Source organism: Rhodofomes roseus (genome assembly GCF_022264815.1).
Source record: "Rhodofomes roseus strain CIRM-BRFM 1785 chromosome Unknown C8Q71scaffold_49, whole genome shotgun sequence".
NCBI classification, from domain to species: domain Eukaryota; kingdom Fungi; phylum Basidiomycota; class Agaricomycetes; order Polyporales; family Fomitopsidaceae; genus Rhodofomes; species Rhodofomes roseus.
The window spans coordinates 63,012-86,885 of record NW_025953005.1 but is presented as its reverse complement, the minus strand read 5'-3'; the positions used below and the strand labels follow the sequence as shown (position 1 = coordinate 86,885).

General features: G+C 52.0%; 6 protein-coding genes across 6 annotated transcripts; 3 read left to right on the top strand and 3 right to left on the bottom strand.

Moving 5' to 3' along the window:
- Positions 1–2,031: 2,031 nt before the first annotated feature.
- Positions 2,032–3,063, bottom strand: C8Q71DRAFT_719102 (uncharacterized protein; the record flags this gene model as incomplete). Its single annotated transcript, XM_047921271.1, has 2 exons — positions 2,032–2,844; positions 2,887–3,063. 2 exons carry the CDS (start codon positions 3,061–3,063, stop codon positions 2,032–2,034), a joined length of 990 nt encoding a protein of 329 aa, XP_047772376.1.
- A 1,033-nt stretch (positions 3,064–4,096) lies between these two features.
- Positions 4,097–5,848, top strand: C8Q71DRAFT_863785 (uncharacterized protein; the record flags this gene model as incomplete). The annotated part of the gene is made up of 8 exons (XM_047928232.1): positions 4,097–4,302; positions 4,366–4,536; positions 4,600–4,726; positions 4,787–4,998; positions 5,067–5,205; positions 5,274–5,483; positions 5,534–5,688; positions 5,746–5,848. The coding sequence occupies 8 exons, from the start codon at positions 4,097–4,099 to the stop codon at positions 5,846–5,848; spliced, it is 1,323 nt and encodes a 440-aa protein (XP_047772375.1).
- Positions 5,849–7,475: 1,627 nt separating this feature from the next.
- C8Q71DRAFT_719105 (uncharacterized protein) lies at positions 7,476–7,733 on the top strand (the record flags this gene model as incomplete). Its single annotated transcript, XM_047921272.1, has 1 exon — positions 7,476–7,733. The coding sequence occupies one exon, from the start codon at positions 7,476–7,478 to the stop codon at positions 7,731–7,733; it is 258 nt and encodes an 85-aa protein (XP_047772374.1).
- Positions 7,734–8,257: 524 nt separating this feature from the next.
- Positions 8,258–9,656, bottom strand: C8Q71DRAFT_863784 (uncharacterized protein; the record flags this gene model as incomplete). Its single annotated transcript, XM_047928231.1, has 2 exons — positions 8,258–8,506; positions 8,556–9,656. 2 exons carry the CDS (start codon positions 9,654–9,656, stop codon positions 8,258–8,260), a joined length of 1,350 nt encoding a protein of 449 aa, XP_047772373.1.
- Positions 9,657–19,174: 9,518 nt separating this feature from the next.
- On the top strand, positions 19,175–21,692 carry C8Q71DRAFT_799953 (uncharacterized protein; the record flags this gene model as incomplete). Its single annotated transcript, XM_047925934.1, has 10 exons — positions 19,175–19,258; positions 19,309–19,488; positions 19,549–19,742; positions 19,789–19,996; positions 20,050–20,210; positions 20,260–20,356; positions 20,409–20,588; positions 20,638–20,832; positions 20,881–21,207; positions 21,258–21,692. 10 exons carry the CDS (start codon positions 19,175–19,177, stop codon positions 21,690–21,692), a joined length of 2,061 nt encoding a protein of 686 aa, XP_047772372.1.
- A 477-nt stretch (positions 21,693–22,169) lies between these two features.
- C8Q71DRAFT_892062 (uncharacterized protein) lies at positions 22,170–22,898 on the bottom strand (the record flags this gene model as incomplete). The annotated part of the gene is made up of 1 exon (XM_047928685.1): positions 22,170–22,898. The coding sequence occupies one exon, from the start codon at positions 22,896–22,898 to the stop codon at positions 22,170–22,172; it is 729 nt and encodes a 242-aa protein (XP_047772371.1).
- Positions 22,899–23,874: the final 976 nt, after the last annotated feature.

The following is a 23,874-nucleotide window of genomic DNA, read 5'->3' as shown; positions in this document are numbered from 1 at the left end:
TGATCGAGGCCGGCAAGAACGGGATCGACGTGACCGGAGGCGACGGCGCCGTCCGCAGAGTCCACCCCATCCTCGCCACGTACGTCGCAGACTTTCCCGAGCAGTGCCTTGTTACCTGCACGAAGTACGGAACGTGCCCCAAGTGCCGACTACCCGAGGCTGATCTCGACGCTGCTTCCCCAGGAGTGCCAAGGAGCGCGCTTTGGACTCTGGACGTTCTACGCCTTGCAAGGAAGAAAAGCGGCGGAAACACCAACTCAGCAACGTACGCGAGGGCGTGTACCAGTCTCGACGTCTCCGGATACGTCATACGCCCTTTCTGGAGCGATCTCCCCTTCACCGACATCCACTCGTGCATCACGCCCGACATTCTCCACCAGCTCTACCAAGGCGTGTTGAAGCACATCGTCGAGTGGTGCAGCGACCTCATCGACGAGAATGAACTGGACCGCCGAATTCGCACCCTTCCCCCCGCGTTCGGGACTCGTCACTTTGCTAACGGGATCACTTCTCTATCCCAAGTATCCGGTATGGAGTCCAAGCAGATCGCACGCATCCTGCTGGGATGCTTGGTCGGCAAGATTCCTCAGAACGTCATGCTTGCGTTCAGATCTCTACTCGACTTCATCTATCTCGCGCAATACACCACCCACGATGACTCCACCCTCCAGTACATGGAAGACGCCCTCAAAATCTATCACAAGAACAAACAAGCTCTGGTCAATCTTGGCGTGCGCGAACACATGAAGATCCCGAAGTTCCACTCCCTCCTCCACTACGTCGAATCAATCCGGTTGCTTGGCGCAACAGACAACTACAACACGGAAGCCTTCGAACGTCTTCATATTGACTATGCCAAGAACGGCTGGAGGGCGTCGAACCATCGCGACGCGCGTCCTCAGATGGTCCGATGGCTAGCACGCCAGGAGAAGATGATCATGCTCAGCTCTACCATTCGCAGGAAGCTACAAATCGACGAGGATCCGGACGAGGACGCTGCCTTTGCGTCTGAAGACCCGGACCTTTCGACCAAGCGCCACACCCAGATCAAGCTGCCAAAGAATCCAAGCGTACCGCTCCAGTCCATCAAGCTCGTCGAAGAACGTCACAACGCACCCGGTTTTACACACGCACTCCTCCAGCATATCTATACCCTCAAACTCGGTCGACGCCTCACTCCGACTGAGCTTCAGACCGCGTCGTCCAACTTGCCGTTCAATCGCGTCGACGTTTTCCACGGATTCAAGTTCGCTCCCCAGCCATTGACTGACGACAAGAACGAGACCGACGTGGTGAAGGCGCGTCCAGCATGCGCCAAACAGCCTGCCCGTTTTGATACAGCAGTCATCCTGCAGGAGAGTGATGCAGAGACGACCGGCCTCCAAGGTATGTGACCGACTCGCGTTCAAATGAATATTCGTTTACTCAAAGACGCATGTCGCTCAGGAACAAGAATAGGACGAGTCAAGGTTATCTTCAGACTCCCGCAGCGCATACATGACCCGCGGACCAGCGTTGCCTTGCCTGCGCCTGCGTCCTGGCCAGATCAAGGGCCACTAGCGTATGTGGAATGGTACTCCGAGCTCGCACGTACAGCCGACCCAGTCCATATGATGTACGCGGTCAACAAACCCGCTCTCAGGGCCAACGGACATCCCCAAGGAGAGATAATACCTCTCAGCATGATACGGCAGTCTTGCCAACTGATTCCCAAGTTCCCCGGATCAGTGGGAGATTCTCCTGAGCATCTACCAGAGGAATGGACGACTCATACTGTACTGGATTGCGCTTCAAAGTTCTTATTGAACAATTGGACCTCTCACTACGCGTATCAAACACTTTGGTAGTCATTAGCTAGCTTACACGTACTCCAGGGGTCTTAATGTAGAGCACTGAAGCTGCATGGCTCGAGTCTTGAAAACAAGGCGCAAATCTCAAAGGTACTTCATTTCCCTTCAGCGGTCTTCAGGTGCATACTGCACTCGTTTAAGGTGCACAAGTTACCAGAGGTCGCTTAAGATCGCATGGTTCTTATTTAAGACCTCTGAAGTAAGAAACGTTTTTCCTGATGATGTATGCAACGTGGTGACAGGAGAGTGGACTTGTGCGCCAGCGAACGTACTTGGAGAGGTTTCCGAAGAACACATACACGGGCCACGCCTTGGCCTCTCCAAATTGAGCGAGGTGAGTTGCATCGGACCAGAGCATCATGCCGGCTATGACGCGCTCAAGCTTACACCCGTCGCTTCGTTGGACTTTCTGGAGGTCATCGTGCGCCTTGATCCATGCGTCACTGGTGTACAGCTCGTCGTAGAGGCGTTCAACCTTGCCGGTGAGCGATGACTTCCAGAAATGACGGAAGGGGAAGAGATGGAACCGCCGCGCAATGGGCTCAACGAAGGCGGATTTGACTATCTCGATGAGTGACCGGTGCCGCAACCCAGGTACAACAAAGCGCTGCGTCCGAGGGGCTGGTCCATCCTTTGATCCTGTCGGGATCTCAATCTCGACACTGGCCTCCCTCCATCCATCCCCTCCGTGCGTAGCTGGCTCATCTGCTGGCCTGGGCATTGGCGGCGATGACTCTGACATGGCTGCCTCGTCGTGCGGTGGCGGGTAGGAGCCAGCCTTGTCTAGGCGCTGCTTCTCGCGTTGAATGTTGATCGCAGCAAGGTCGTGCGGGTCAAAGTCCACTGCCTGGAAGACATCTCCAACAAGACGGGTCGCCTCTCCTTCCGACTTGGTCGAGCTGCCGGTATACATCCAGCGCATGAAACGCCAGGTTGTCATATTGGTGAAAGGCCATGGAGGTGCGTTCTCCGACTCGGCTGGAGGACAGGAGGACTCTGCTGATCCATTACTGCTAGGAGCCTCCCTGGCAGTGACCGGGTCGCCCGCTAGGCAATCAAAGTCGGCCAAGTCTTCGGTGGGAACGGATGCATCGGGGTCGAACGATGGTCGATAGGGGTACTCCCGGAAGGTGCCAAATGAATTCAAGGCGGTGCGTATGGTGTCACGGACATGAAGGATCACTCGACGAGTTGGACCAACCAGCGGACTCATAGCTTCATTGATATCCCCAGCCCTTGAGCCACCGTTCTCTGGGTGCTCACAGCTCTCATCTGGGATGGGCTCGGGCCGCTCAGGAGGTATGTCGAGGTGCTGGCCAGGCAAGGGTGCTCGCAAGCTGTTGTGCATCTCGCGATACCGCTTTGGTAACTGACGACGGCGCGCAGGGCGTCTGGATGTCGACACAGGAGTATTGGGTGCGCTCGGAGGGTAGGCTACCGGCGCCGTGATAGGTGTGTCGATGCCAGAATGAGAATCCACGTCCATGGGCTCCTGTTCACGAACGAGGTGAGTTGAGTCTACAGACAGTCAATAGACCACTCACTGGGATAGATTCGGCAGCAGGCTCATTCTCAGTAGCCTCAACCGCCTTTGCAGCCTCCTTCCGAGCCTCCTTCCGGTGAGCTTGGCGTTCCTTCACGTGAGCCTTCGCCTCCCGATGTCGTTGTGCGTCGTTAACCGTAGACTGTTTGTATGTTGGGCACTTGCCCTGGTGAATTCGTAGCTTGACCGCCTTGTCGAACTTCGCACTGCAAGATCCACTGCAGCGATACATGGCACCAGTCAAGATCACCAGTACTGCAAGAGTGATGTAGATCCGGACACATTTGTCCGCACATGGGCGCATTGCCACGTCTCACAGCAAAAGGTAGCGTTTGTCTTCAGACAGACACTGTACAAGTGGACTTGAAAATGACAGAGATGTTCAACAGTGAGCCCATCCGGCGGGCAGCAGTCCCGACGCAGATCGCGTGTTGGGGATCTCGGCCCCAAGAGCATATGGCATCAGCACAATGCCCGTTTTTCCTGGTGGACAACTACGCCATGGTGGGGCAGGTTCGTCACTGCGCAGCTCGCGTTGCTTGACTACACTGATCGCTCACGAGCTTTGCCAATTTCTGTCTGATTTCTGACGCATTTACACCACAGATGATGCTCCACAGGAACCCACCGTGCTCTGCACATATAACTCGAAATGCTGCTGCACGGCACTGGCCCGACACAACTGCTTGTCGGTCCTCCAGCCATGGCAAACTCACAATCCAATCTAGCAAGTTCTCAACGCCCATCAGCGACAAACACTCAGGCTGGACCCAATTCTCCGAGTTGCGGGACCTCGGAGTCCATTGGGACGGACACTCAGGAGGTTGCCCGGCTCAAGCGGACCATCGCCGAGCTCCAAGACAAGAATGGGCGCATGCAGGCTGAGCAGGAAGCGAGGGATAAGCCCAAGTAAGCGTACTTTGGCTTCGGTCATACTACTTTAATATGTTGAGTCTGATTCTCATCTCTTAGCCGTGAACGAGTGTTTGTCTCCCTTGGCCGTGCATTCCGCCGTCTTGTCTCGCTCTATGATGACCCACGTGTTCTCGTCAATGAATTTGACAAGCGCGCTGAGGCGGATGAGCTGACGGATGATGAAGACGAAGATCACCCTGCGTTCCGTGATGTGAATTCCATGAATACGTAAGTGCTCCTTCCAGCATAGCACTAGTCCGCTGTCTGACATATGTTTCGCTCCTGCAATAGCGGCGAGTTGCACGCTGATCGCACCTATCATGGCTACAAGGCATTGCACTCCCATATTCCTGAAGCAATCAAGTACCTCGAACGTGCCGATGTCTCGCCGTCAGACATCAATGTGATGTATAAGACGGTATGCCACCTGTTCTTTGCTGTTGCCGTCACTTGAGATCACTAACCCGAGTCTACGCAGATCAAGGACAATGGCGACAAAGCGCGCGCTGATGACACATCGACGTTGAAACAGAGTGTCGTCTATTGGATTCAGCAGGTGCTTCCGAACGCACCTAGGACCGCCTTGGACCGCCTTCTCTCGCATCCCAGATCAAAGGACGTTCGCGGCCTCCAGAACGACGCTACTGCAGAGCTACTGTGCCCAGTAGACTGGGATTGGGGCAATGAAGGGTATTTATTTGTCTGCATTTTCATGCAATCACTATGAACTCACAACACCGTGATCGGCCATGTTGTAGGGTTCGTAACAAGGTTAAGGATCGCAGCCCCGAGTATCAAATCACAAGTGCCGATTTCCCGAGGTTCTTCTTCTCAATGAAGGACCACGACCCTGAGGATCTAGAGAAGACGCTATTTCGCGGTCCTCTCCTCTTGAGGGTGAGTCGTCACTTGCATGATTATGTGCGACAAGAACACTGACTCGGACATGATGATCATTTTTATAGGCCTTCAAATGCATCTACACGTCACCGAGCTCTGCTATGGACTTCGGGCTCAACAGTGAGGACGAGGACAGTGACGAAGATCAGGTGATCACCGTTCAACCGCCCTGCAAAAGGCAGCGGATGCTCAAGCAGCCGACTCGATCATCGGTGGCTGAGATCCTGAACTTGAAGAGAGTGACCGGCCGCTCAATCGCATATGTCTGTGTGCAGGTGAGTGTTGCTGCACACTGGGTCATGTGCTCATCCTAACGCAGCGACAGGTTCACTTTGCGCTCAGTGATCTAGGTCAATGGAGCCGAGACGTCGCTCAATTTGATTACGAAGCTTTCTATTATGGTATAGTGGACTACTTCGAGCGCCCTCCCGGTCCTCAGGCGGAGGCTCGGGCCAAGGTATTGCTCCAATGGTGGACCGAGTACGTAGTGCCTCGCATCTTGACTTTGACGTATTCTCACAAGACCACCCGGAACAGAGCCATCTTTGGCAAGGCCCGTGCAGATCCCAGTACGGCTTCAGCTGCGGGTTCCGTCTCAAGGCTTGCAGCCCAGCGTCTTGCGAAGGAGGCTGCCTCGTAATAGTGTAGTCGCCGTCCGCGTCATTGCAATGTACTCTATATCTCCGAGTCAGCTGTACTAAGATATTATGCCATCGTGATCCGTTGACCTTCTCGTGTGCTGTTATGGTGTTTGTTTAATTGTATGGCGGTCCTGAACATATCTCAATGGTCACTTGAGAGCAATTAGGCTGTGTCTTGGATACGTGCACAATCCAGTGTAACCCTTATAAGTGATGCCACCTTTGGTTCAGATGTAACATGTCATCGATACTGGTGCATAGCCGGCTACTCACATTCATGCTATTGATGAGATATCATGTATAGCAGGATGGCTCCAACTCGGAGTAGGTGGCACCACTGGCCATGATGGAACACTATGACGAGTTGATAGGTCTTGGCCATACCTGGCATGAAGGTGCATCCATGTATGGCATGTCCGATCTGGGGTCCCTATACATCGGTTGTCGCACTATCACTGCCTTATATTGTTGGTACGTATTGCCAATGGCAAACCCCTTATACAGTGGAATGTAAGAGTATGCACCAACCTGGGATGCTCTTACATTGATTACGTCTCTTATAAGGGCTTTGTAAGATCTTGTACGATTCTTCGGCTTTTGGTGATGAAAAGAACCGACGAAGGGCACTGTCGCAACTTTCTTACGGCCATTCCAATGATCCGGCATATCAAATGCCATTGCCATGTGATTGGAATGGTCGGTGGGTGATTAGATTAGATACAAATGACTTTTCCGGCCTGATATTGGCTCCTCGGCCATCGCTTCGCACGATGGCTGATTGCAATGGCCTCTCGATCATTCCGATGCCTCGGCGCGGAAACCCGGGGCATTCCGATCCGACAAGACAGATCGCAATGTGATTGCAATCGTCGATTAGAGATCGCGCAGCCTTGCCCTCCTCCATCGCTCTCGCCTCGCTCGCCCGCTCGACGCCCTCGATAATGGCTGATGCTCGGGACGTCGCTCGTGCTGTGCGCAACTATACCTCGACTGAAGACGTGACATGTGATCTCTGTGATAAACCCTTCAATAAGAAGGGATATGGCCGACACAGAAAGAAGTGTCTGCAAGAGCATCAAGACAAGGCCCGGGACTTGGAACTTGCAGCTCATCTTAGGCAGGCACAACAACTAGGTATTGCATACATTAAAATGAGGAAAAACATTCTCACTCAATATCTGCACAAATAGATGAACAGAATAGGCTGAAGAGATACCAGGATGAGCTGGGAGCTAGCAAGTGGCTACTTGATGCACTGGACAGGCACTATTGACAGCCTGCTACTCTCTAGGGGTTTCCACAGGTCAATTTGGCAGCATAGTGGAGTCAAATGTCCATATGCAAGCTGGTGAGCATGATAAATCAACTGTATTCATACATAAACCTGATGTGTGCATGAGGTTCTCATGTACCTGAGGGCATGGTGTCTGAGGATCTACAAGTCCAAGAGCATGAGCCTCAATGTGTGTATGAATATTTTTAGAATTAGCATCATTTTTAAAATTGTACTTTGCCATGGCAGCATCTCAGTACAAAAAAGGTGATATCAAGACTCGCTACCACCCCAGGAGTGGGAAATCATCATTTGTCCAATCATTGAAGGACTACAATGCTGCTGAAGAGAAGATGCGGAAGCCACCTCAGCCCTCGGAGGATCCTTGGAGGCCATATCGCACCAGATCTGACTTTGAATTTTCAGACATTGCTCTGGATGCATGCTTGAATGAACAACAGACTGAGGCACTGATCAAGCTCATCAATCATGTAGTCTCAGGCCAAGATCAGTTCACTATCTCAAGCTATTCAGAGCTACGTAAAGTCAGACAATCTGCATCAGCATTGTTGACACCAGTATGTGAAGCATATCTGTTACGCGACGGGTAGGAGCGGGACAATGAGGAAGGCGATAGCCAATACGAGAACAAACTTCTACTAAAGACGCTGCCTTTAACAAGGGCTTACTCTCGTCTAGAGTCCGGATCCGTCGGGGCGTTCGAGAGGACTAGCCGTGCTGGCTTCCTCAAAGGCTCCTAGTCGGTTGGGCCTATCCGAGCTTGGTCGTCACCTGCCACTAGGGCGTAGGGGAAGTGGGCAAGCGAAGGGGATAGGATTCAAGAGTTAACCAGGTCGAACGTGAAGTTCGACCGCTACTGTACAACGAGTTTAAATACAAGAGATAACGCGATCAGCGCGGATAGATACGTAAGCAGATCACTGGGGCAGTGTCCGGTAGCGTATGGTACAGATGGCGGCCCGCGGCTACAGGTGGCCGCCCGAGATAGATAATCACCGCACGGGGTGATGAGGATGGTACGAATGATGCAGATCATACTGATGAGATGCGAAAGGACTAACCGTTCCGTAACAATACCCCCCAACTATGGTCGACGTCCTCGACGACCTTAGCTTCAGGCCTCCGGGTCGGGCTCATTGTAGCCGTCGGTTTCGCCGACATCGTCGTCGAGGTCGATGGTTCCAAAGCGAAAGGCGTCCTGGGCCTGCTGGGCACGAGGGAAAGCGGCGAGGATGGAGGTGCGAGGAGTCGAGGGTAGGGTCGAGTACGGGGGAGCGGGGGTCCCCGAGACGCTTCTCTCCATCGCCTCAATGAGAGCTCGGTTCAACGGACCCGGGCTAGCAAGAGTCGACGTCGGTGACACCTCCGAGGGAGTGAGCGGTAGGCAAGAGGAGAACCCGCGTTCCTCGGACATCTTCGTAGAAGGCGCGCTTTACCCCTCGGTAGTAGTTCTCCACAAACGTGCGGGCTTCCGTCATGAGCTCTGGTAAAGCCAGGTGGGGCGAGCGAGCCCCCTCGAGGACACAGTTGCGGAAACGGGTTACGCCATCCAGCTGGTCGAGGGCGGTTTGGTAGTTGGGAACGGAATAGATTCGCCCAGCAGGGCGTGACACCACCATACGACGTGCCTCCTTGGGGTCCTTGTAGACCCCGTCGATTCGTCCACCCCGGACAACATGATACTCGGGCCAGCTGGGGATGGGGGTCTCGTCGACGAAGATAGGGTTTCCGGTCCTCCCTTCGGGTCTGAAGGTAGTGGCGGCCGCGACGGCATCGCAAATCTCAGCGACAGAGGAGAGGAGGGCCAGGTGATCTGAAGAAGGAGAGAGGGCACAAACCACCCCAAGGAGGTCCTTGTACTCCGGGTCAGCACGTCGGCGAGATCGTGCGGGGCACGCAGAGTGGATGTGACCAGGGTGAGGAGTGGCGCAGCTAGGGCAGACGTACTTGTCGCAGTCGACGAGGTCGTGAGATGTGTGCAGGACGTCGTCCGTCGTACAGAGGAAACAGGCCGTGGTCATGGTGATAGTGCGGAGGACGTCGAAGGAAAGTGTGTCCAGGGGTCTCTTCACGAGCGATGTGGGGAAGGTGGTTCCTTCCGGGTACTTGGTCCCGACTGCCGCTTGGCGCGCCTCTCGGAGTTTCGAGACGACGAGGGAGCAGACATCGAGGTACTCGAGGGCGTCACGGCATTTCTCGAGGGCGTCATCGCGATACTCGGTGAGGACGCGGATTTGGTCCTCCAGCAGCGACTGCCTGACGGCGAGTTCACGATACGTTTCCAGAAAGTGGGAGATGGCGCGGAAGTCACCGGTCTTACGCTCGAGCGTGACTTGGTTGTGCGGGAGTTTGGCAACGAGGGAGAAACAATCGTAGGGACGGTTGACGAGGGTGGATAGGATTCCCCAGTCGACCACGAGTGGGGCCACTGATCCTGCTTCTGGGAGGAAGGGGAAGGCAGATTCGGTGGGAGTCCAGATGTCGGGAGTGGCCCTCGATGAGGTGGTCGGCATCGGGACTCGTGGCCTTCGGTCTTGACGCGACATTTGCAAACGGTGCAGTAGGAGTAGTAAGGAGAGGCAAGGATTCGTTCTCGACGTGGGAGCGCGGTGTAGGCGAATTCGGGGACAGCGGCGGTCCACTTAGCGTAGTACTGCTCGTATGGATTGCCGGTGTAGTAGATTGAGGGCACGTCGAGGGCGAAGTCGGAGGTTGCGGAATCCAGGATGGGCGAAAGGAGGGAGGGTGCGCTGCCTGAGAGGTTAGGAGAGTTGGTGCAGCTCCTTATACTCCGAGAGGATCTCGTCTCCGCCTCCTTCCAAGGAACTTTCCGGTTCCCATGTTGCTTCCGCAGTAGGATACCCTCTCCATTTGATGAGATATCTCCGGCGTGATCCCGTACCCTTATGGCGGAGTATCGCCTCCACTTCCCATCTCGCTCCATCTTCCGCATCATCAGGGGGAGGACGGAGATAATTGGGGCCGTGCTCGGAGGTTTCGACGAATGGAGTTAGCAATGCTGCGTAGAAGACAGGGTGGACTCGCCTCCACGTCTTTGGCAGATCAAGGCGGTACGTCGCCTTCCCCATCACTTCTTTGATGGTGAAGGGCCCTTCGCGTTTCGGGTTGAGCTTCTTGGACAGGCCTGGGAGTCGTAGGTTCCTTGTGTCCAGCCATACCTTCTGTCCTTTCCTGAAGGGTTGCGTGTGTGTCTTGACTCGTCGTTCCACTGCCCGTTGGGCCCCTTCCATTGCGTAGAAGGCTTCTTCTCGAGCACGTGTTAGGTAATCTATGCGGTTCTGAGCGGTTACGTTGGTGGATTTCTCCGTGATCGGGGGAATGCCGCGAGGTTCGTATCCCATCATGAGATAGAAGGGTGATGCCTTGGTTGTCGAATGTTCCCGAGAGTTGTGCGCAAACTCAGCGTCCGGAAGAAGCTCGTCCCATTGTTCCGGGTTGTTGGCCGCAAAGATCCGCAGGTACGTTTCCAACTCCTGATTCATCCGCTCCGTCTGTCCATCGGTTTGCGGATGATAGGCGGTGGAGAGAGCACGTTCCACACCACATAATGAGCAGAGTTCTTCCATGACCTGCGAGGCAAATTGAGGACCACGGTCGGAGATCATTCGAGTCGGTAGTCCGAAGCGTCGCCATACGTTATCATGGTAGAGTTTTGCGGTGCTTTCCGTGGTCTCGTCGTCTTTGCAAGGGATAAAAACTGCCCCCTTCGTAGAGTCGTGGTCCACTACGACATATAGGGAATTGAAGCCATTGCGGGTGGTTGGGAGGGATGTGGCGAAGTCCATGGTTACGCAAGAGAACGGTGTAGCGTGCGACTGGGGCGGTATTGGGATAATCGGGATTGACGTCGGGTGGGTGTTGACCTTCATCTGCTGGCAAGTGGCACAGCCTTTAACGTACTTCGCAATGAAGTCTCCCATTCGTGGCCACCAGAAGTCGCGCTTGACTAGTACAGTAGTCTTCTGGATGCCTGGGTGTCCGGCTGAGGGGAGGTCATGGTAGAGTTTGACGACCCGTCGGCGTAGGTCCATGTCGGGCGGAACATATACAGCGTCTTGGTACCAGACAAGTTCTCCATCCGTTGCCCAATCGGCTAGGGACATCTTCGCGGGTGGGGGTCCATGCCCTAGTAGGGCATCCATGGCCTCCTTCACTAGCGGTTCCTTCTCTCCGCATGCTTTGACATCGTCGAGTAGGTCGGCATTTATCGCGCGTATGAACAGGTGCCCAGGGAGGAGGGTCGTGTAGTCGCTAGTGAAGTGGATCTCGTCTGGGTCGACTGTGAGCGCGCGTCCAAAGACTTTGTCCGGTAACATTGTGATGTCGTCGTTATCATCGCTACCATCGTCATGGTCGGCACGCCGGGAGAGGGCATCGGCTATAGTCATCTGGGACCCGGGTACATGAACCAGCTTGTAGTCAAACTCGGAGAGGAAGAGGGACCAGCGCGCCTGTCGCCGGTTCAGTTTGCGCGCGGTTCTCCAGTACGTGAGGTTCTTGTGGTCTGAGCAAATTAGCACTTCATGGGGGGCACCAATGAGGTAGTGGCGCCATGCTTCCAGTCCACGTACAATGGCAAGCAGTTCACGGTCGTAGATCTCGTAGTTACGCTCAGCGGGGTTCAGTGATTGCGAGATGAAAGAGCAGGGATGCCAATCGCCATTCTCGTCCTGTTGGAGAAGCACTCCTCCAGTAGCAAACTTGGAGGAGTCGCATTCAATTGCGAACGGTTTCGAGTCGTCGGGCATCAGGAGGGTGGGAGCCTTCATGAATTCGTTCTTCAGGTCGGAGAATGCCTCTTGTTGTGTTACGTCCCAGTGCCAGCGCACGTCTTTGCGCGTGAGGTCTACCAAAGGTCGTGCTCGTTCCGAGAAATGGTGGATGAACTTGCGGTAGAAGTTGGCAAATCCTACGAACGATCGGACCTGTTTGACGTTGGTTGGTACCGGCCAGTTACTGATCCCCTCCATCTTCACCGGATCCATTCCTATGCTTCCTGGTCGTATGATCATGCCAAGGAATTCCACTTCCTCAACGTCAAACTGGCATTTCTCCGGCTTAAGGTAGAGGTCGTGCTGGCGTAGTCGCTCGATGACCATACGTGTTCGCTTCTTATGCTCCTGTCGATCGGCTGAGTAGATCAGGATGTCGTCCATGTATATAACCAGCCAGCCCTCGCGGAGCATGTCATCGAAGATAACGTTCATCATACGTTGGAACGTAGAGGGGGAGTTGCATAGACCGAAGAACATCACGGTGGGTTCATAGAGTCGCGGTGGAGACCCGTTTGTGCCTGGCACAGCAAAGGCTGCCTTCCATTCGTCTCCCTCTCGGATACGGACATTGTTATATCCTGCACGCAGATCCATCTTGGCGAAGACCTTTGCGTGTTTGAACTTATCCAGGAGGTCGGATATGAGAGGGAGCGGGTAGCGATCCTTCACCGTGTTCTCGTTCAGCGTTCGGTAATCCTGACAAGGTCTCCACGAGCCGTCCTTCTTAGCTACGAAGAAGAACGGTGCAGCGATGGGTGACTTTGAGGGTCGAATGTAGCCCTTGCGTTCGTTTTCCTCGATGAACTTATCGAGCTCCTCGCGTTGCTTCTGGTCGAGTGGGTAAACGTGGGTCTTCATCTCAGTGAAACCGGGCTTCAGGTTGATCTCGTGGTCGTAAGCCGTGTGTCGGGGTAGTCGTGAAGCGGTGCTCTTGTCGAAGACAGAGAGGAGGTCGTGGAGGTACGCAGGGACCAGCTCCTCAACAGTTTTAGGCGTCTCACTAGAGGCCTTTGCTGCAGCCATCTGTGTTGCACTCGTCAGCTTCCCCAACGATGGGATTGCTGGAGCAACGTTGCCCTTGGTGGTTCGCTTGAAGCGATCCATAGTTGGTTCGACAGGAGCTCCACGGGACCATATAGTGGTATCGTCGTCAAATTCCCTGGTAAGCGGGGCCTCTGGCCAGCTCAGGGACATCAGGAACGGGTTCTGGGGGTCGTACGAGAACAGCATCTCGTCTCGTTCAAGGTCGGAAGTCATACGTGCAATCATTTCTTCGTGTGTTTCCTCGTGGTAGTCTTCTTCCCCTTCCTCCAGCTGAGTGGGAAGTGAGGTGAATCTCTCTTGGTGCCGTTCCATTAGGATTGGTTCGTCCGTGGTCGTGAGGCGGTCCAGCTCGACTATCTCCTCGTCGGCTACTTCCTCAACGGTGGTTCGTAGAGATGCAAACCCAGGCTTGGTTCTAGTCTCGGGGATCGGTTCTGACACTTCGCGCTTCACCCAGTCAATAGTGGGGTTCAGCTGCTGCAGCCAGTTCCACCCAAATAGTACGTCCTGCTTGCCGATGCTACAAACGTAGGCTGGGATATGGCGTCGTGTTCCAGCCCAGTCGTAGATGAGTTGGACACGATGCGTGATCGTTCCTTCTCTGTTGGGAGTGCCGTCGACGTTGAACACTCGTATCTGGGCGTCCAGCTTCTCGGGGACTATCCCTGAGTGTACAAGCATGCGAGGGTGGATGAACGTGGATTGTGCTCCACTGTCGATGAGGGCCTTAGTGTTGACGATTTTCGAGCCTCGCACAGTAATCGGAATAAATAGCGATCGATTGCTGTCGTTGGATACGTGCGAGACATACAAGGGTCCTTCTGACGTCAAGGCAGAGGACCTTACTGAAAACCCTTCAACAGTTCTGGGAGCACCTCCGCGCGTTCTTCCTCCGTCATCGAGCCCCAGTCTTCGACGACTCGGACTCGAGTGGTCTTCTGTGGCTGTTGTTGCGGTCTGCCTCGACCTCGGCCAAAGCCTCCTCCACGGCGTGGATTGTCCGTGCACTCACGCCCGCGGTGTCCGGGTTTGTGGCATATGAAACAGAGTCCGTCGCGGATGTGGCGCATCCGTTCCTCCTGCGTCATCCGGTCGATGTCCATCGGCTCGTCAACACGTCCATACACAGCATGCAGGTCAGGCTATCTGGCCTCAAGTTAGTGACAAGTTTGACTGGAGATAGGGAAGAGAATTTAAGCATATGTCAGCCCGGGTTATGCTCAAGTTATTCTGTTGGCGGTTTCAATTACATCGAGGCAGCTACCGTGAAGTTACGCTGAAGATACTATGACAAATCTGTCACTCTGTATTATTTGCATAACAAGACATCATGTTATGCCTATGTTAGGCAGGTAAAATTACATAAGCTATTTTGTGCCATATTAGGCTGATAAAGGTCTGATAATAGTTTGTCAGATGCTGGCTTTGATAATGTGGTACCTGACTAGGCAAATCATACTACTGAGGTATCCTACTGAGGTATCATGAGCACTGAACCCTCAATAATGTTGTGCCAAATAAAGCAAATGGTATTGTTGAGTTATTGTGACCACCAAGCCACTGAGCCTTCAATTTTCAATAATATGATGCCTATCTAGGTGAGTGATATTGACTAAGCATTATGCTCACCAAACTGTGCTGTGAGGGTCACAGTACAGATACTGCTAGGTTTAGCTCATGTGTTGACTTATCCTGAACATACAGTAATGATATGTATAACCTGGTAAGGATATGCCAGAGTGCTGTAGTGTAATTATATCCTATTTGGGATGATAACAGGTGGCAGCACAATACAGTGAAGGGGTTTGAATGGGATTGTGACCATCTGTTGCACATTGTATTCATGAACCATTGTACACATGGGCTGGGAAATTGTGAAGATGATGTAACATCAGCATATTTAGATGTGCCTTAAGGTGAACAAATTGTCAAGGTATTCTAATATGGTCACCATTGGCAAGGGTAGATTACCATAAAAGTACTGTTACATCAATCTGCTTTGTCTCTGGCTCGATGAGATTATATCACAAGTACACCCTCACACATGACATGTGTTAGAATAGGATGGTTCAGGCTATGTTCATATTATGCTAAAGTACAGCATGTAGTCATGTTAGCTGACCATAGAATCTGCTGTGCTGCACATACTTTGATTATATTCTGAACATACAATTCCTGGTGCAGCAACACAAAGGACTATGTCACATTGACTTATGCTTAACATATGCTGATGATTCTGAATTGTTGCTGACCATCACTTACTATCCTTTGTCCTGCTGCACCCACTGGGCTGTGCCACAGTCTCCTAGTGGGTGGCTGCACAGGAACTGTATGTTCAGAATATCATCAGAGTATGTGGAGCATGGCATATTCTATTGTCAGCCAATGTGATTACATGCTGTACTTTACCCTAACATTAGCATGGATCACATCATCTTATTCTGTACTTGCAATGTGATCTCATTGCAATCTTGTCAAGAAGGAGACAAAAGCAAACTTACATAACAGTACTTTTATAGTAATCTACCTCCACCAATGGTGACCATATTAGAATACTGTCACATTCTATTCACCATAAGGTGCATGAGCTGCACCCTGCAATTGTCATGTTCTGAACATAGGGTAATGAGATGTATAATCTGGTAAGGGTATACTGTGGTGCTGTAGTGTGACAATATCTTAATCAGGACTATATTCAGTGGTAGCACAATTATGAAGATTAAGTAGCATCAGCATATCTTGGTGCACCTGATGGTGAATAGAATGTGAAGGTATTCTAATATGGTCACCATTGGTGGAGGTAGATTACTATAAAAGTACTGTTATGTAAGTTTGCTTTTGTCTCCTTCTTGACAAGATTGCAATGAGATCACATTGCAAGTACAGAATAAGATGATGTGATCCATGCTAATGTTAGGGTAAAGTACAGCATGTAATCACATTGGCTGACAATAGAATATGCCATGCTCCACATACTCTGATGATATTCTGAACATACAGTTCCTGTGCAGCCACCCACTAGGAGACTGTGGCACAGCCCAGTGGGTGCAGCAGGACAAAGGATAGTAAGTGATGGTCAGCAACAATTCAGAATCATCAGCATATGTTAAGCATAAGTCAATGTGACATAGTCCTTTGTGTTGCTGCACCAGGAATTGTATGTTCAGAATATAATCAAAGTATGTGCAGCACAGCAGATTCTATGGTCAGCTAACATGACTACATGCTGTACTTTAGCATAATATGAACATAGCCTGAACCATCCTATTCTAACACATGTCATGTGTGAGGGTGTACTTGTGATATAATCTCATCGAGCCAGAGACAAAGCAGATTGATGTAACAGTACTTTTATGGTAATCTACCCTTGCCAATGGTGACCATATTAGAATACCTTGACAATTTGTTCACCTTAAGGCACATCTAAATATGCTGATGTTACATCATCTTCACAATTTCCCAGCCCATGTGTACAATGGTTCATGAATACAATGTGCAACAGATGGTCACAATCCCATTCAAACCCCTTCACTGTATTGTGCTGCCACCTGTTATCATCCCAAATAGGATATAATTACACTACAGCACTCTGGCATATCCTTACCAGGTTATACATATCATTACTGTATGTTCAGGATAAGTCAACACATGAGCTAAACCTAGCAGTATCTGTACTGTGACCCTCACAGCACAGTTTGGTGAGCATAATGCTTAGTCAATATCACTCACCTAGATAGGCATCATATTATTGAAAATTGAAGGCTCAGTGGCTTGGTGGTCACAATAACTCAACAATACCATTTGCTTTATTTGGCACAACATTATTGAGGGTTCAGTGCTCATGATACCTCAGTAGGATACCTCAGTAGTATGATTTGCCTAGTCAGGTACCACATTATCAAAGCCAGCATCTGACAAACTATTATCAGACCTTTATCAGCCTAATATGGCACAAAATAGCTTATGTAATTTTACCTGCCTAACATAGGCATAACATGATGTCTTGTTATGCAAATAATACAGAGTGACAGATTTGTCATAGTATCTTCAGCGTAACTTCACGGTAGCTGCCTCGATGTAATTGAAACCGCCAACAGAATAACTTGAGCATAACCCGGGCTGACATATGCTTAAATTCTCTTCCCTATCTCCAGTCAAACTTGTCACTAACTTGAGGCCAGATAGCCTGACCTGCATGCTGTGATAGGGGTTGGCAAGGACGCGGTCAGGCTGGTGCTGCGCCGAGAGATTGCGAGCCATCTCGACGTACCCATCGAAGTTTGAGGGAGGTGGGTAGTGGCTGGAAATCGACCTCCAGAGCTCGGGTCGGATGGTGTTCTTCAATTCGTAGATCTTGTTGCGCTCTTCTGTGACACCCGCACGAGCGAGGAGAGTGATTAGGAGGTTAAGGTAGTCGTTAGTGCCCATCTTTCCTTGTTTGAGGGCGCGCAATGTCGACGTGGCCTGGTCTTGGGCACGGTGAATTGGGAAGGCTTTACGAAGCTCCTTCTTCAACTCATCATAGGTGTTGAACCGTCGTTTCCCTTCAGCAGTGGCCTGTGTGTCGAGAGTCTGGTGGAGGAGGAGCCAGTTGGCCGTCTGTGTCGATTCACGATCAAGGTAGGAGAGGAGGAGGGCGATCTTCTGCGAGTCGGGGACTTTCTCGTATCCTGCGGCGACGAGGTAGTTGTCGATGTCATAGAGGAAGGTCTCAAGCTTAGCCGGGTCTCCTTTGAATCTCCCTGGCTCTTTCACTTTGACCTTCTCGGTAACGGCGGCGCGGGCGTCGCTGCCACCTGAACGGGCTTCCAGCGCCACAATGCGCTGGTCCTTCTCGGCAATCAGATTGTACAGCTGCTGAAGCTGTGCTTGGGTCGCTGATTCCGTCATCTCGGGGTTCAGATAGCAATCAATCTCGGGGCTGATGTCGGTTTCGGTGTGGGTCTGATGCTGCGCCTGCTCAGGCACGTTCTGGGGTGCTGATCCAGAGGTCACAGGGATCTCGGGTTCGTCGGATTCGTCGGACTCGTCGGCTTCGTCCGACTCGTCGGCTTCAATTTCCTTAGACTGTTGGGAGATTGATCGGAGGAGCGATGCGGTCACTTTCGGTTCGGGCTTCGGAAGGTTCGCTTTGGCTTTAGCAAACCGGAGTTCGTCGAGGACAGCTGCAGTGAGGGATGGGTAATCTTTCTGCGGAACGTCCTTGTGGAAGTGGTACCAGTGCCACTCGTTCTTCTCGTCCTGCCGTGGGCGGATCCCAAGGGGAGAGGGTTCGTGGTCGATGTAGAATACTCGGAGGGTAGGATCCCAGAGGAGAGTGCCTTTTAGCGCAGGCAGTCCGTAGATACTGGGTTCGATTTGGCGAAGGTCCGAGGTATCCACCTTGGCGAAACTATCGACCTATCGTCGAGCGGCGTTGTTCACCCTAAGCAATTGGATAGCGGAATGACGCTCGAGGTCTTGAGATGGGATAGCTACACCAGAGGAATGGTGGCAGAGGGTACGTTCGACCTAATGTTACGCGACGGGTAGGAGCGGGACAATGAGGAAGGCGATAGCCAATACGAGAACAAACTTCTACTAAAGACGCTGCCTTTAACAAGGGCTTACTCTCGTCTAGAGTCCGGATCCGTCGGGGCGTTCGAGAGGACTAGCCGTGCTGGCTTCCTCAAAGGCTCCTAGTCGGTCGGGCCTATCCGAGCTTGGTCGTCACCTGCCACTAGGGCGTAGGGGAAGTGGGCAAGCGAAGGGGATAGGATTCAAGAGTTAACCAGGTCGAACGTGAAGTTCGACCGCTACTGTACAACAAGTCTAAATACAAGAGATAACGCGATCAGCGCGGATAGATACGTAAGCAGATCACTGGGGCAGTGTCCGGTAGTGTATGGTACAGATGGCGGCCCGCGGCTACAGGTGGCCGCCCGAGATAGATAATCACCGCACGGGGTGATGAGGATGGTACGAATGATGCAGATCATACTGATGAGATGCGAAAGGACTAACCGTTCCGTAACAATATCCTTCTTTTAACTTTTTGAACACTCACTATGAAATAGTACAAAGAAGTCACAATCCAGGTTCCCTACGGGGATGAGACTCAGGAGTTCAAAGTTTGGAACCGCGATCTCTGGGATTGGGCAATGGATCAGCTGAACGATCCGCGCCTTACACCTCACTGGGTCTTTGACCCCATGCAGTTGTTCAAATGGAATGGTCACAAATGGGTCCGTTTTAGGCATGAACCTTGGACAGCTGACCTTATCTGGGAAGCTCAGGTGTGTATTTAATTTCTCATTACAGAAATATATTATTAATGTCAGAACAGTCTGTGCTCCCAGAGGGTGGTACACCTTTTGCCTTTGTTGTATATGCCGACAAAACAAAGCTCTCAAGCTTTGGTACACAGAAAGGATATCCAGTGATGGCTCGATGTGCCCAGCTTCCCATTGAGATCCGCAATGGAAATGGGATAGGTGGTGGTGCTGTTGTTGGATGGCTTCCAGTGGTGAGTTCTAATTAGGATATGAGTACCATAGGTATTTAAGTCACATATACTGTTTATTAGGTTGATGAAGGTACTGCTGAAGAAGGAAAGAAGGACTTTGTTGACTTCAAGAGGGTTGTCTGGCACAAGGCCTTCTATGAATTTTGCAGAAAAATAGAAGCCCTCTCCAAGACTGGCTACCAGTGTTCCATTCCCAACATTGATAGACTTTTCTTTCCAATCATGTCCATGATTGTGGCTGATTATGAAGAGCAGTATGTCTACTGATGTGTATGTCAAGCTGTGCTAACACATTTTCAGATGTGTCATGGCCTTAATCCGTGGTGGACACCAAAGTCTGTGCAACTGTCCACGCTGCCTTGCAAAGAAAAAGGGCATGGCATCCCTAGGAGAGCCTGTAGTGTGGCGGACCCCAGAGAACACACAAGAGGTCCTTGCTCTAGCCCATACACGACCTGCAGGAGCAAAGGAAGGGCTATTGAAGGATTATGGACTCAGAGATATCCTAGTTTGTTTTTTTTGCTTCTTCATTGCTTATGCTGGTAGCTGATCTGTCATCAGAATGTTTTCTGGAGGTTCATGTACACCAATGTCTACAGGGCCTTGGGCTTTGACAAGCTGCATGGCTATGGGCTGGGCCTTTTTGGAGACCATATATGGCCAGCAATTGTGGCTATAATCAAGATTATGGGGCGGGATGGGATTGCTAAAGTTGATGACCAGTAAGTCCTATGTCTCTCAATGTGCATCACAATTAATGATCACTTGTAGAACAAATGCTTTCCCAGTCTGGAGAAATCTTTGCCACTTCAAGCATGTTGTCAATATCAATTTTAATGATGGCTCAAAGTTTGAAGATTTGTCCAAGGTATGTAGAGGATAGCTGATATATCCACCACTGATGCTGACATATCACAAAGATAACTCCATATGTTGTGCACAATGTCATTGCCACAGAACAAGGCAGTGAAGGTTACCTCCTCCTTGGCCTGCTCAGAAAATATCTGGAGCTGGACATGTACTACTCCTTCACAATCCAAACTGAAGACACTATAGCTGCAATCAGAGGCAAGCTATTTGAATTCTCTGATGCCCTTCAGGTGAGTGTGTAGCTATGGATGTGATATACAATTCTCAACTATGACACAGAAACTGCAAGACAAGACTGGACCAGATGGGAAAAACTGGGACTTTCCCAAGATGCATGCCCACCAACATGGTCCTAAAGATATTGAGGACAAAGGTGCTACTCGCAACTACAACACCAAACCATTTGAGAAGATGCATGGTTCACTCAAGAAGTCATACTTGCGCCGCTCAAATAAGCGTAATGTAGAGTCTCAAGTGAGTTGGATCATTCATCTATGAATTCACATTAACAGGGTTAAATAGATCCTCACAGCAGAACATGATCTTGCTGTGATGCAGATTATGCGGGCAAACATTGAAGATTATGATGCATACAAGAATGAGGAGGAGGAGGATGAAGAATATGATGCTGACAATAAACCAATTATCAAGAAAAAGGGTCCATCATCCAGGCTCAGCTTTGACAAGAGGATTTTTCTTGGAGCACCAGAGAAGCCTATCACTATTGCTGAATTGGCTACATCAGATTCAGTTGCCAAAGATCTGCATCTCCAGCTCAATGATCTCCTGGAACATGTGGGCCCCAAGTCTAAAGATGGGGAGAACATAAAGGTTGGGCCTCATGATCAGGTCTGTATATGTCTACTACTCATCATTTGATACTCATGAGGACATCACAGATTGTGGAGTATCGTTTCCTCAAGGTCAACTATCAGTCTGAAGAAACATGGAAGCAAGATTTCGACTTACTGCGGTGCACTCCATCGTGGTTTGGGAAGGAAAGACGAGACCACATCCTCCTCAATACCGAAGATGGCCACATCTTTGCCCGCCTGATGCTCATTTTCACCTACTCTGTGGATGGAATCGAGCACCCATTCATCGTCGTCAGGCCACTTGATGGTGCAGTCGAGCCTGAGGACCGGGACAAGGATCTAGGGTTTTATAGGGTTCGGCAAAGTGAATATGACCTGGAGGTACATCCTGCTCAGTCTATCATACGCGGAGCATTGATCATACGAGATCACGATAACATTGGAGATCACTTTGCAGTAGACATTGACCCGGACATGTTTTGTAGGCTGAATACGTTCCGCGCACGTCAATTCCTATGATACGTTGTCCACGGTACCAATTGCGATGTATGTAGTATGGCGTGTAGTGCAGTCCAATCAACACCGTCTGTTCGAGCAAAACACTGCCAGACACATACCTGCAAATATTCTTCCCAATAGCCGGCCTGCATCTGGTATAGGCGTCGGACACACGGCATGACACAACTAAGAGACCGATCGCGATGGCGTGAGGCTGATCGTTCAAGATCGACAGACTCCGCTCTTCAAGGCGAAGACTGTGAATCGCAGCGGCGCATACGGTTAAGGTACGGGACGGCAGGGTTGAGGAGCGGAACTGCGTCCAGGCCGTTCCGGCGCGCTGGTCTGCGAGCTCTGCGTGTACCCGCCGGACGAGTGGCCGTAGAGCTGGTTTTGCGACGAGACGAGCAAGCTCGAGCATCCCGACAGTCCGATGCTTGAGGTTCATCGACATACCCATCCCGTAGCCTGAGCTCCCATGCGAAGAGTGCCAGTGGCTCAAGCCACTCGAACCATAACCCATCCGCGAGTGGCTCGTGGAGTACCCTCCATCAAGCGCATACGGGCTGCTACCGTGGCCATGGTGACCAGGTTTCCGGGCGTCGAATTGGGCCGTACAATGCCTCCTACGGACCAGTCCGACTCCGAGTCGGAGGAGATCGACGACGAGAGCCCGGACGAGCGCGAGTAGTCCGTCTGGAGTGGCGAGAAGTTGTAGGACGAGCTCGAGCCCGACTGAGAGAGGCCGGAGGCAGGGTAATCGTAGAAGGCGGACGAGCGAGTGCTGTCTACGCTATCTGAGTTGGGAAATTGGTACGACACGAGACCGGACGGGGACTGGCTCGGGCGGTGCCCCGGCGGCGGGAGGCGGAGACGCAACACGGGGTTGTCTGAGTAGAGGGTCGGGAGCGAGGCGCACCGTTCGTAGTTGTCCTGGAAGGTGAACGCGAGCGACGGGAGCTGGACGCGTGCGGTGTCTACGCCGGAGCGCTCTTCAGGCTCTGTGGGCGGGTGTGGCGAGGGCGTGTTCGGATTTGACCACGCGTTGGGGTCGAGCGAGATGTCTGGGCAGGACCTCTTGGGAAGCGGCAAGCCGGTGGGCGATGGACCGCGCTTTTCTGGGCGCGACTGGAGGCTGCTGTCAGAGGTGGCGGACGTGGACATGCGGCGTGCGTCGTAGTCTTGAGCGGTGCTGGAGCAGAGAGAAGGAGGATCAGCAGGGGACATGGAAGGAGAGATAGACACGGACAAGAGGAGCGACGCGGAGGGGACAGCGTGGGCGTCGGGGAGGGCGTCGAGGGTGAGGGATTTGCCGTCTTCGCTGGTGGAAGCCGCCGTCAGAAATGGCCGGCGCGCTCATGTGAGGATTGGGGCCAAAAATTGCAGAGGCGCATACTTACCGAGCGTTGAGTGAGCAAACAATACGAGTGCATGAGGAAAGAAGGTGAACACTGAGACTCAAACTTGAGCGTGCCGACTCGGTCGCAGGCGCTTGTGCGATCTTCCTCGCCGCCGACTCGACCACTCAATAATACAGTTACTCACTGCTAACCTTACACATCTCACCCTCGTCATCTTCCTCATCTCGCCCTTCCGACGTCCACTTTTTTCTCTCGATCTGTCGGCACACAAGACTTCCACTACTCTCAGCGGATCGCCTTCTCGGTCATGGCAAAATCGCGACCCTCCTTTGCGCGCCGACGGAGGCTTGGTCCCTACTCGTATCGCGGACTGTTCTTCTAGAGACAGGCATCGCCCCGCTCGCGAATGGCAGCACAAAGCTCAAATCGGGAAAGCACCGGAGGAAGGCGGGGGCGGTACAGAGGTCCTCGAGCAACCAAGCTTGAAGTGGAAGACTGTCGAGACCGGAGATGGAGTCTACGGCGGGAGACTAGTCTGCACATGAACACGATTCGTACGCTCTCCCTCTGTATATCCGCGGACTGTTACGATTGCATAGCTGAATCATTCATCTAGCATCTACCCACACTTGTCCACGAACGCGCTCCACGGGCTGCAATACGACCTGACCACCCTCATGCGCCAAACACTCTCCCACCCGACTCTCCATCTCAACGACCTCCAGGTTCCTCTCGCTCGTGGCTTCTGAGCCTTGATCTTGACGTACTCGCTGACGCGGGCAACGTCGTGGACGCGCTGTTCATGGCTGCGCGTGCTGCAGCGGCACTACGGGATACGAAGG